We start from the raw sequence: 13,814 nt of genomic DNA, 5'->3' as shown, positions 1-13,814 counted from the left end.
TGTCAACATTAAAGTACTGTACTACAGTCAGGGTGACTGGCGTTACTTTCAATCAGGTAAAACATCTGGTACTAAAAACATTTTCATATTGCACCATGATAATCACTACTACGGTATCAAAAATATGAAGGGTTTTATCGGTGAGGATTACTTTTGTGAAAGATGCAATTCGGTGTTTCATCACAAATTTAATCATTCGTGTCAATATTTTTGTAAAGCTTGTCAAAGAGAGAGCTGTGTGGAGAGCAGTGATGAGCAGTACCCACCTCGTTGCCCTATATGTCGGGTTTTTTGTCGCTCGAGCGAGTGCTTAGATCATCACACACATTTAGCTACAGATAACCCAACATTCTGCAGACTTAAAACATTTTGTGATAAATGTCATCATTTTGTGTTCAAAGATAGCGAGTCCGAGCATAAATGTAAAGGCATGTGTTGTCCTGTTTGTCGCATACGTCTAAATGAATTTGATGACCATCTTTGTTACATGCGGAGGTATGTACCAAAGGAGGAAACAGAACAATATATATTTTATGACTTTGAATGTATGCAAGAGACAGGTACGCACATACCAAATTACATTTACGCAACAACATTGCATGGCAGGCCTTCCTGGGAGTTTGAAGGTAAATCGTGTACTCATGACTTTGTACTGTTCTTTACAAGCGGTAAATTTTCAGGTCATACATTTATAGCCCACAATGCCGGCAGATACGATGCTTACTTTATTGTTAAAGAATTGATTTCTGAAAAACTCTGCGTAAAACTGATATCCCGAGGTGGACGCCTCTTGTGTGTAACGCTGCCTGATTTGGATATACGATTTATAGACTCTCTAAATTTCATACCCATGAAACTTAGTAAGCTACCACAGGCTATGGGTTTTTCAGGTTCAAAAGGGCATTTTCCCCACTTTTTTAACACTGAAGAAAATCAAAACTATGTGGGGCCCCTACCCGCTGTAAAATATTATGGGGTAGAGTACATGTCGCCTAGTGAGAAAGGGGAATTTATGGAGTGGTATGAGACCGAGGTAAATACAACTTTTGACTTTAAGTCTGAACTAAAAGCTTATTGCAAGCAAGATGTTGAGATTCTGAGGCGCTCTTGTGAACTCTATAGAGAGCGTGTTATGGAGATGACGCAGAAAAATATTCAAATATACTGTAAACAGGAAAAGAAAAAGATTGAAGTGACCAGATGCATTGATCCTTTTCAACTCGTGACCCTGGCCTCTGTATGTATGGCAATGTACAGGTTTAAATTTCTTCCAAAAAACACAATAGCCATTTTACCTGGGGATAATTATCACAAGACAAAAAAACGTTTCTCGTCCCCCGCTATACAGTGGCTCATGTATGTAGCACACACAGAGAACATAACCATTCAGCATGCTTTGAGAGGCGGTGAAAAACAAGTCGGAAAATATTTCTTAGATGGTTACGCCTATGTTAACAACAGTCACATAGCGTTTGAATTTCAGGGCTGCTTTTACCATGGATGTCCTGTATGTTATAATGAAAATGACTCAAATAAGGTCACAAACACATCCTATGGTCAATTATATTACGCCTTTTTAGCTAAAAAACGTTACTTGCAGTATTGCGGCTACACAGTGAGAGTTCTGTGGGAACATGATTGGAAAGAAATGGTTGAAAAAGATTCTAATCTTCAAACATTTCTTGACCAAATGGAATTCCCCAAACCCTTAGATCCCCGCGATGCCCTTTATGGGGGCCGTACTAATGCCATTAAACTTTATCACCAACGGGAATCTGGAGAGATGCTACATTACTATGATTTCACCAGTCTGTATCCCTTTGTAAACAAAACTAAAACATATCCTGTTGGTCATCCTCATATTATCTATGAGAACTTTGGATTTATTAAAAATTACTTTGGTCTTGTCAAAGTCAAGGTCTACCCTCCAAGGGATTTATTTTTTCCAGTTCTTCCGGTAAAACTCAACAAAAAATTAATGTTTCCCCTTTGCTATACATGCGCTGTCAATTCACAAACTGAGGACTGTACACACAGTGATGAGGATCGCTCTCTGACAGGAACTTGGTGCACAATAGAGGTTGAGATGGCAATAGAAAAAGGATATAGGATTGCACACATCTATGAAATTTGGGATTTTACTAATACCAGTGATACTCTGTTTGCGCCGTACATTAAATTACACCTTAGGGATAAGCAGGAGGCTTCCGGTTATCCCAGCTGGTGCACTGATGATAACAAGAAACAACAGTACATTGACACCTTTCTTGAAAAAGAAGGTGTACAATTACGATCTGAAAATATAGGAATGAACTCTGCAAAGAGACAGATCTCCAAGCTTTTCTTAAATTCTTTATGGGGAAAGTTTGCACAGAGATCTAATTTATCATGTACCAGCATTATCAGCGATGCTGAAGCCTTGTTTCATCATGTTTTTTTACCGTACTATGACATTTCAATGTTGCATTTTATTGATGATGAGACAACCACAATTGACTGGAAATATACAGAGGGACATCACACTGTCAACAAAAACACAAACATTTTTATAGCGTGTTTTACAACGGCGTATGCCAGACTAGAGCTATACTCTGTTCTGGATAAATTGCAGGAAAGGTGCCTATACCATGACACAGATTCTGTTATTTTTGTGCAGAAAGATGGTGAGTGGAGTCCTCCTTTAGGGGATTACCTGGGGGAATTGACCAGTGAGATACCTGATGATACGTACATCACTGAATTTGTATCTGCAGGTCCAAAAACGTACGGATACAAACTCAACACTGGTAAAACTGTCTTAAAAGTGAAGGGTATAACGTTAAATGTTGGTAACAACCAATCTATTAATTTCAACAGTCTAAAAGATCTAGTTCTGGACTACCCGCGTAATTCTGATTCTGAAACACAGAAACGAATTATCGTTGAACAGCCAGGAATTGTGAAAAATAAAAAGTACTGGGACATTGAGACAAGACCATTACGCAAAACACAAAGGTGTGTTTACACAAAACGACGCCTATTTGATGATTTTACTACCGTACCATTTGGCTATTAGTTGTGACTTGTGATGGATACCCGTCTGCAACACCCATTCTCCTGCATTCTAGCAGGTCCATCTAATTCTGGAAAAAGTTATTTTGTAAAACAACTGTTATATAATATTGACACTCATTTTTCTCATAAGCCTGATAATATTGTTTGGTTTTATTCGTGCTGGCAAAAACTATATGACGAAATCTCTCTTTCTTTTCCAATCATCAGATTTGTGGAGGGTCTGCCTCATACATTTGTAGATGATGAATTATTCCCTCCCGAAAAGGTAAATTTGACTATTGTTGATGATCTCATGGAGAGCGCGAGTGATAATAGTGAAGTAGAAAAAGCTTTTACCAAGTATGTACACCACAGAAATCTCAGCATTTTCTACCTGGTACAAAACATATTTTGTCAAGGTAAGAAAAGTCGGACGATAAATTTAAACACAAAGTACATGGTACTTTTTAATAATCCTCGGGATAAATTACAAATTGTTACGTTAGCGCGACAGATGTATCCAGGAAAAACACGTTTTTTCTTAGAAGCTTTTGAGGATGCAACGCGGGTACCTTATGGTTATTTGATGCTAGACTTAAGAGCCGATACCCCTGAGGATCTTCGCTTGAGGACGGGCCTGTTTCCACCAGCTTTACCCGCTGTGTATGTTCAAAAGAAAAATACTTCTAAAAAGTGAAATTTGCGCAAAATCAGACATTCTACGCTGTGGACATAGTGTTGTAAAGATGTCTGAGAGAATCCGACGTAACTGGGATCTCTTAAAAACCCTCGTGAAGGCCCCTCCTTCTGTCAGAAAATCTATTTTGTGCAATGCGAGTCATGATTTAATTACAGCCATAGGGGAAATTGCATTAAACATCTTAAAAGGCCGTATTCCTCTGAAAGAACGCCAAAAAAATATACTAAAAAAATGGCGTAAAGCTATAAGAGCCATGAGTAATAAGTCCCACAGCATAAAGAAAAAGAAACGTATACTAAATCAGACCGGTGGGTTTATAGGTCCTCTTTTAGGCTTTGCGATTCCGATAATAACAAGTCTTCTCGCCGGTAAATAATGGAACATACTGAGAAAATGTATCTTGTTCCTAAGCAGGAACTAATTAAACTACGAGCCCCTATTACAGACAACATACGACAGAGTGTAATCCATCGTCTCGATGCTGAAATTAGTGAAATTTTACAAAGACGTGACATACCGGACGACATCAAAATTAAAAAATATAGTGATGTACTACAGAGATACTTGGTTCATGCTAAACACGATGCAAAGGAATTATCAACTTTAAAGTTTATTAACGCTCCTGAGATTGATCATCAACAATTGTCGAATTCAGAACCTGATAATAATACAACCGTTAATGAAATTGTAAGTCATGTAAATCCGCGCTATAAAAAGAACGCAGAATTTTTACTAAACAGACTGTTGCAGAACAAAAATATTACATCGTGGAATGATAAAAGTGAATTTATATTCAAAGGAAGTGTAATTCCAGGCTCTAACATGATGGATTTGGTACGTAACACAACTCAGAGCCACGCCCTGACCAACAGGAATTTACCTCGGGGCTGGGATACATTTATGCAGGCCATGGCTGAGTTAAATATGCCCTCCACTGTTGTGGGTAATTCCACTACCAGAGAACAGTTAGATCGATTAAAAATACCATTGAATGAATCTGATGGTACATCTAAATCTCGAACTCTATTCACACCGCGACGTGTGAACCATCCTTTACACTCCTCTCCAATAGGTATTGCTCAAGGCCCTTTAAGGATTAAAAAAAGAGTATCACCGATTCTACAATCCACGTGGCTCACTATGTAACGACAACTTTGATTTGTGTATTGCGGATGTGCAATTGTATTGATTTTTGATATTGTTCACATGATAATTGATTTGATATTTGCTGTGTATTGTGGATTTGGTTCAATAAACATTATACTATTATATGAAATAAAATGACTTCTCTCATTTAATATCGTGGGTACTCGTATCAATAAGACCGACTTCTCTCATTTAATATCATGGGTAATCGTATCAATAAGACTCATGGGGAACATTATACTATATATAATTCTACTGACAATATCATGGGGAACATTCTACTATTATAGGAATAAAGTTTCTTTTAATGGGTAAGCGTGTCAGTAAGACAATTTGATATCAATAATACACTTTGAATATCAATTTGATTAACGGAAAATTACAGTATCAAAATACCTATATAAAAGAGAACAATTATTGGACAGATAAATAATAGGACAGGATTAAGGGGAAACATAACAACCTAACAAATAAATATCAGATGATAGCCATTTGATATCAAAAGGATATCAGATGATAGCCATTTGATATCAAAAGGATATATCAAAAGGATATCAGATGATATTTATTTGATATCAAAAGGATATCAAATGATAGCCATTTGATATCAAAAGGATATAAAATGATAGCCATTTGATTAAGGGGGGCGTGTTTAATACACTTTGATAGGGGCGGGGCAACTGTCAGATTTCTTTTGATGACTTGTCCCCCACCCCTACTACTGAGCAGGCTCCCCAATTATCAGTGTGTGAGTCAGACTGAAGGAGCATGAGACCTGTAAAGAGATGGCAAAATGTGACAAATTATTTTCTGTTATGTATTTTACAGCATGGGGATATAGACTCAAGCCGGATCCTGTCCCTTCCGCTAGCAGAGCTTGTGGCGCATCTGAAAGAAGGATCACTGAACCCAGAGACTGTACTCCATGTGTACATGGAAAAGGTGTGGACGATGTATGACCCCTGTACTCTATACTGGGAAGCCCCAGCTGCACACAGGGTGCTTCCTTTGGTTATTACTGTAAACAAGATCTTCTCATGGAACTCTGTATACAGGGAGCTCCCCCTAGTGGTGGCTGCAGACAGGAACGTATCATGTATCTCTGTATACAGAAGCTCCCCCTAGTGGTGACTGCAGACAGAAGCTTATCATGTATTTCTGTATACAGGAAGCTCCTCCTAGTGGTGGCTGCGTTCTGAATTTTTTTACATTTGCAGTTGAATTGTAATTTAACACTGCATTTTTGTACAGAAAAAAAGGCCTTTAACTAAGATTAATGAGAACAACAAAAACAAAACGTATAAGGCCTAAATTTAATTTTTATTTAACATGTTAAAATTATAGACACTTCATATAACATTTGTGAAATGGTGATACAGATATGAAGAACGGACTGAGATATTATATATGTATGTGTGTATATATATATATATATATATATATATACACGAGATATGATATAAAAAAATGACATTCATATATTGAAGTAGAAAAAGTGCTGCATACAGTAAATATAGTTATACAACTAAGGTGTGGCAGTCTCTTTAAGGACTGTAGCCCATAATAAATAGAATATTCTGTAGATACAGCACTAAAGATTGCACAAAGTAGTAAAAAGTGTCTAATGCCAAAGTGCAAAAAAGTGCCTGCATATAATGCGTATATTAGTACAAAAATGCACTGTTCCTTTAAGAGTTTTGACCCAAAGTAGACCCTTTCAAGGGCACTTTACACGCTGCGATATCGCTAGCGAGCGTACCCGCCCCCGTCCGTTGTGCGTCATGGGGAAATCGCTGCCCATGGCGCACAACATCACTTACACCCGTCACACGGACTTGCCTTCCCTGCGACGTCGCTGTGACCGGCGAACCACCTACTTTCTAAGGGGGCGGTTCGTTCGGTGTCACAGCGATGTCACTAAGCGGCCGCCCAATAGAAGCGGAGGGGCGGAGATGAGTGGGACGAACATCCCGCCCACCTCCTTCCTTCCTCATTTTGGACGGCCGCAGGGACGGTGATGTTCCTCGTTCCTGCGGTGTCATACAATGTGTGCTGCCGCAGGAACAACGAACAACCTGCGTCCTGCAACAGCAACGATATTTGGGAAATGGACAGCGTGTCAACGATCAATGATAAGGTAAGTAATTTTGATCGTTACCGGTTGTTCGTGGGTTTCACACGCAACGAGATCGCTAACGAGGCCGGATGTGCGTCACAAATTCCGTGACCCCAACGACCTCTCGTTAGCGCTGTCGTTGCGTGTAAAGCGGCCTTTAGTATCTATTCACAAAATGACCGTATTAATTCTATTTCCCCACAGAGTGGTAAAGCTTCAAACTATAACATAATACACCATGGTTTTGATTAAAATTATTTTCCCAAACCAATGAAGCTATAGAAATTAAATAAATATTAAAAATAATTTTTATTTCAAATATCATTAAAAGTTTTTAACATACAAATATAAAATTTCCAATGGAATTCCACATTATTACAACCAGAGACACAGCGATGAGTCAAAAACAGATAAAAGAATATATATTAAATAGAAAGATTTTAATTGGAAGAGTTTAACAATATATATCTTTTATATGTAAAACAGTGATCAATTCATTTGATAATATATAGATTTAATATAAAGACAGTGATCTATTAGTACTAGTATTAAAGCAGGTAATAAATATTTCAAGGCTAAGTTCTAATTAATTACATGAACTAGTTATAAAAATAAATAAATAGGTGTATAGAAACATATATAAATATCAATAAACAGCCGTAATTATTATCAATAAACAGCCGTAATTATAAAGTGCTTAGTGTCAGTACATATATTCACCAAATCTATAAAGCATGTACAATGGGAAGTAGTTCATATTATCAAAAAGCGATGTGACGGGACGTGAAGAGATTCATAGTGAGTATTGTGCGGGTTTTTCCATGTCTCCTATATTTATATAGTGATTACGGCTGGGTCCGCCACTTCAAACAGGAAGTATCATATACCTCGCACACCTCACAAACCTAGCAACAAGCTTATAACTTCAGGTGATCCAGGCACAGCACTTGACACTTTATGTTAGTGTATATATAGCAGTAATTTAGAACTGTTTAGCATGGTTGTTATATTTTAGGTGCTTTTTGATAATATGAACTACTTCCCATTGTACATGGTTTATAGATTTGGTGAATATATGTACTGACACTAAGCACTTAATAATTACAGCTGTTTATTGATGTACAGTACAGACCAAACGTTTGGACACACCTTCTCATCTCTAGAACAACTATTAAGAGGAGACTTTGTGCAGCAGGCCTTCATGGTAAAATAGCTGCTAGGAAACCACTGCTAAGGACAGGCAACAAGCAGAAGAGACTTGTTTGGGCAAAAGAACACAAGGAATGGACATTAGACCAGTGGAAATCTGTGCTTTGGTCTGATGAGTCCAAATTTGAGATCTTTGGATCCAACCACCGTGTATTTGTAGAAAAGGTGAACGGATGGACTCTACATGGCTGGTTCCCACCGTGAAGCATGGAGGAGGAGGTGTGATGGTGTGGGGGTGCTTTGCTGGTGACACTGTTGGGGATTTATTCAAAATTGAAGGCATACAGAACCAGCATGCCTACCACAGCATCTTGCAGCGGCGTGCTATTCCATCCGGTTTGCGTTTAGTTGGACCATCATTTATTTTTCAACAGGACAATGACCCCAAACACACCTCCAGGCTGTGTAAGGGCTATTTGACTAAGAAGGAGAGTGATGGGAGGCTACGCCAGATGACCTGGCCTCCACAGTCACCAGACCTGAACCCAATCGAGATGGTTTGAGGTGAGCTGGACCACAGAGTGAAGGCAAAAGGGCCCACAAGTGCTAAGCATCTCTGGGAACTCCTTCAACACTGTTGGAAAACCATTTCCGGTGACTACCTCTTGAAGCTCATCAAGAGAATGCCAAGAGTGTGCAAAGCAGTAATCAAAGCAAAAGGTGGCTACTTTGAAGAACTGAGAATATAAGACATATTTTCAGTTGTTTCACACTTTTTTAAGTATTTCATTCCACGTGTTTTAATTCATAGTTTTGATACCTTCAATGTGAATCTACAATTTTTTGAGTCATGCAAATAACGAAAACTCTTTGAATGAGAAGGTGTGTCCAAACTTTTGGTCCGTACTGTACATATATTTTTCTATACACCTATTTATTTATTTTTATAACTAGTTCATGTAATTAATTTGAACTTAGCCTTGAAATATATATTACCTGCTTCAATACTAGTACTAATAGATCACTGTCTTTATATTAAAGCTATATACTATTAAATGAATTGATCACTGTTTTACATATAAAAGATATATATTATTAAAATCTATTTTTCTATTTAATACATATTCTTTTATCTGTTTTTGACTCATCTCTATGTCTCTGGTTGTAATAATGTGGAATTCCATTGGAAATTTTATATTTGTATGTTAAAAACTTTTAATGATGTTTGAAATAAAAATTATTTTTAATATTTGATTTCTATAGCTTCATTGGTTTGGTAAAATAATTTTAATCAATCCATGGTGTATTATACCCTTTAGTATCTAACAGGGAGCTCAGGTGAGTGGATACGGTGGTCTCCTAACAAGGAGGAGAGATCGGTGACTATATAGATCGTGTGCAGTGTGTATGGCTGAAGATCAGATCATTAACTAAAGTACTTACTAGGGTGAAGTGACACGAGCACCATCCATTCCCTCCTCCCCGGGGCACTTACTAGGATAAAGTGACACAAGCTCTGTCCGTTTCCTCTGCCCCGAGGCACTTTCTAGGGTGAAGTGACACGAGCTCCGTCCGTTCCCTCAGCCCCGGACACTTTTTAGGGTGAAGTGACACAAGTGCCACCCATTTCCTGCGCCCCGGGGCAGAGTATACTGAACTGACATGAGTGCCGTCCATTCCCTGCACCCCGGGGCAGAGTATACTGAACTGACATGAGTGCCGTCCATTCCCTGCACCCCGGGGCAAAGTATACTGAACTGACATGAGTGCCGTCCATTCCCTGCACCCCGGGGCAGAGTATACTGAACTGACATGAGTGCCGTCCATTCCCTGCACCCCGGGGCAAAGTATACTGAACTGACATGAGTGCCATCCATTCCCTGCACCCCGGGGCACTTTCTAGGGTGAAGTGACACAAATGCCGTCCATTGCCTCCTTCCAGGGGCACTTTCTAGGGTGAAGTGACACAAGCGTCTTCCATTCCCTCTGCCCCGGGCACTTTCTAGGGTTGGGTGAAGTTTTACGAACTCCGTCCATTCTCTCCTCCCCAGGGCACTTACTAGGGTGAAGTGACACGAGCTCCGTCCATTCCCTCCACTCCGGGGCATTTTCTAGGGTGAAGTGACATGAGCTCTGTCCATTCCCTGCTCCCTGGGGCACTTTCTAGGGTGAAGTGACATGAGCTCTGTCCATTCCCTGCTCCCCGGGTTGGAATATACTGCACACGATCTATATAGTCACCAATCTCCTCCTTGTTAGGACACCACCGTATCCGCTCATCTGAGCTCCCTGTTAGATTCTGAAGGGTTCTAGTTTGGGTCAAAACTCTTAAAAGAACAGTGCATTCATTGTACTACTAATATTTGCATTATGTGCAGGCACTTTTTTTTGCACTTTGAACTTTGGCATTAGACACTTTTTACTACTGAGTGCAATCTTTAGTGCTGTATTTGCAGAATATTCTGTTTATGATGGGCTATATTCCTTTAAAGAGACAGCCACACCTTATTGGTATAACTATATTTTTCTTTGTCGCTCCATTGGGAGACCCAGACACTTGGGTGTATAGCTATGCCTCCGGAGGCCACACAAAGTATTACACTAAAAGTGTAACGCCCCTCCCCTTCTGCCTATACACCCCCCGTGCATCACGGGCTCCTCAGTTTTTATGCTTTGTGCGAAGGAGGCTGACATCCACGCATAAGCTCCACAGCTTAGTCAGCAGCAGCTGCTGACTAGGTCGGATGGAAGAAAAGAGGGCCCATAACAGGGCCCCCAGCATGCTCCCTTCTCACCCCACTTTGTCGGCGGTGTTGTTAAGGTTGAGGTACCCATTGCGGGTACACAGGCAGGAGCCACATGCTGTTTTCCTTCCCCATCCCTTAATGGGCTCTGGGTGAAGTGGGATCCGGATCGGTCTCCAGGCACTGGGACCGTGCTCCCTCCGCAGCCCCTGGGAATCTGCTGGACAGGAGCTGGGTATCGTCAGGGACAAGGCCCTGCTACTATGAGGTACTCTGTGTCCCCGTGGGGACCGCGCATGGAGCGCTTGTGCCATACACATTGCAGCACTGCTGGGTGTGTTAGTGCGCCGGGGACTACCGCGCGGCCGCGCTTATTGCCGGCCGCGCTTATAACTTTAGTCCCCGGCTTCTGCGGCCTAGTACCGCATATTCCCGCCCACAGGCCTGCCAGTCAGGGGAAGGGCGGGACGCTGCACACATCGTCAGCGCTGAGGGCTGGAGCATACATAGTATCCTCCTCCCCCCTCACTCAGTACACTGGGGCACTAGATTCCCGCACTTTCTTGGGCACGCCCACGGTCCCCTCCTCCCCACAGAACGCCGGCAGCCATTCCTGTCAGCGATTCAGACGCTGGAGAGGAGAGACAACACAGGGAGACCCAGGCAGGGAATCTGGTGATCACACAACCGCTCTGAGCGGTCGGTAAGCAGCACCTGTGGTGCTGGCCCCACTGAGTGCCGAAGTGTTTATATATATATAGGCTTATAGGTTATACATTTGCACTGTACGGTCGCTCTGTTGATTTTTGGCTATATACCCTCCTGGATTGTTCTCAGAGGAGACAACAGCATGTCGTCCGCAAAAAGCAAGGGTGCCAAAGCACAGGCGTACTTTGCAACCTGTACCTCATGTGCAGCTAGACTACCGGCAGGTTCCACTGACCCTCATTGTGTGCAATGCTCGGCCCCTGTGGCACTTACTCAGCCGGAGCCTCTGCTAATGGTGGCCCAGGTGGAACCACCTGCTACCACTGTCCAGGTGACAGGGACGGAGTTTGCAGCTTTTGCTGACAAACTGTCTGAGAGTATGGATAAATGGTCTGCTAAAATACTAGAAGCCTTACAGTCCAGACCGGTGATTCAGGCCCTGGGCACTGTTCAATCTTTGACCCCTGGTCCCCCTCAATTGGAACAGCAAAGTGCCCCTGGGGTGACCCATAGGTCCCAGGGTGAGGCCTCTGACACGGACCGCAGTCCCAGGCCGCTCAAGCGGGCTCGCTGGGAAATTCCCTCCACCTCATCACACTGTTCAGGGTCTCAGCAGGACTCTCTGGAGGATGAAGCGGAGGTAACAGATCAGGATTCTGATCCTGAAGCCGCTCTCAACCTGGATACACCTGAAGGTGACGCTGTAGTGAATGACCTTATAGCGACCATCAATCAGGTGTTGGATATTTCTCCCCCAGCTCCTACAACTGAGGAGTCAGCTTCTCAGGAGAAATTCCGTTTCAGGTTTCCCAAGCGTACATTGAGTATGTTTCTGGATCACTCTGACTTCAGAGAGGCAGTCCAGAAAAACCGAGACTGTCCAGACAAGCGTTTTTCCAAGTGCCTTAAGGATACACGTTATCCCTTCCCCCCTGATGTTGTCAAGGGCTGGACTCAGTGTCCTAAGGTGGATCCTCCAATCTCCAGACTGGCGGCTAGATCCATAGTTGCAGTGGAAGATGGGGCTTCGCTCAAAGATGCCACTGACAGACAGATGGAACTATGGTTGAAATCCATCTATGAAGCTATCGGCGCGTCTTTTGCTCCAGCATTCGCAGCCGTATGGGCACTCCAAGCTATCTCAGCTTGTCAGGCGCAGATTAATACAGTCACACGTACATCTGCCCCGCAAGTGGTGTCCTTAACCTCTCAGGCGTCGGCGTTTGCGTCCTACGCCATTAATGCTATCCTGGACTCTGCGAGCCGTACGGCGGTAGCATCCTCCAATTCGGTGGTAGTCCGCAGGGCCATGTGGCTACGTGAATGGAAGGCAGACTCTGCTTCCAAAAAGTTCTTAACCGGTTTGCCATTGTCTGGCGACCGCTTGTTTGGTGAGCGATTGGATGAAATCATTAAACAATCCAAGGGAAAGGACTCATCCTTACCCCAGTCCAGACCAAACAGACCTCAACCACGGAAGGTACAATCGAGGTTTCGGTCCTTTCGGACCGCGGGCAGGTCTCAATTCTCCTCGTCCAAAAGGCCTCAGAAAGATCAGAGGAACTCCGATGCATGGCGGTCTAAGTCACGTCCTAAAAAGACCGCCGGAGGAGCCGCTCCCAAAGCGGCCTCCTCATGACTTTCGGCCTCCTCAAACCGCATCCTCGGTCGGTGGCAGGCTCTCCCGCTTTTGCGACGCCTGGCTGCCACAGGTAAAAGACCGATGGGTGAGAGACATTCTATCTCAAGGTTACATGATAGAGTTCAGCTCTCGTCCTCCGACTCGATTTTTCAGAACATCTCCGCCCCCCGAAAGAGCCGATGCTCTTCTGCAGGCGGTGTGCACTCTGAAGGCGGAAGGAGTGGTGATCCCTGTTCCTCCTCAGCAACGGGGTCACGGTTTTTACTCCAACTTGTTCGTGGTGCCAAAAAAGGACGGATCCTTCCGTCCTGTTCTGGACCTAAAACTGCTCAACAAGCATTTGAAAACCAGGCGGTTCCGGATGGAATCGCTCCGCTCCGTCATCGCCTCAATGTCCCAAGGAGACTTCCTAGCATCAATCGACATCAAAGATGCTTATCTCCACGTACCGATTGCACCAGAGCATCAGCGCTTCCTGCGTTTCGCCATAGGGGACGAACACCTTTAGTTCGTGGCACTGCCTTTTGGCCTGGCGACAGCCCCACGGGTCTTCACCAAGGTTATGGCAACAGTGGT

At 42.6% G+C, this 13,814-nt stretch overlaps 1 protein-coding gene across 2 annotated transcripts in view; it reads left to right on the top strand.

Moving 5' to 3' along the window:
* Nucleotides 1-13,814, top strand: part of LOC142248841 (vitamin D3 hydroxylase-associated protein-like) — a 67,258-nt gene that overhangs the window by 24,830 nt on the left and 28,614 nt on the right. For both annotated transcript variants that reach the window (XM_075320175.1, XM_075320176.1), the window contains exon 2: nucleotides 5,708-5,821. In XM_075320175.1, coding sequence (XP_075176290.1) covers nucleotides 5,708-5,821 — 114 coding nt within the window. The remainder of the gene's footprint in view (nucleotides 1-5,707; nucleotides 5,822-13,814) is intronic.

Source organism: Anomaloglossus baeobatrachus, chromosome 8, assembly GCF_048569485.1.
Source record: "Anomaloglossus baeobatrachus isolate aAnoBae1 chromosome 8, aAnoBae1.hap1, whole genome shotgun sequence".
Lineage (NCBI taxonomy): Eukaryota > Metazoa > Chordata > Amphibia > Anura > Aromobatidae > Anomaloglossus > Anomaloglossus baeobatrachus.
Note: the sequence above shows the minus strand (reverse complement) of the source record. Positions and strands in the feature narration are given on the sequence as shown.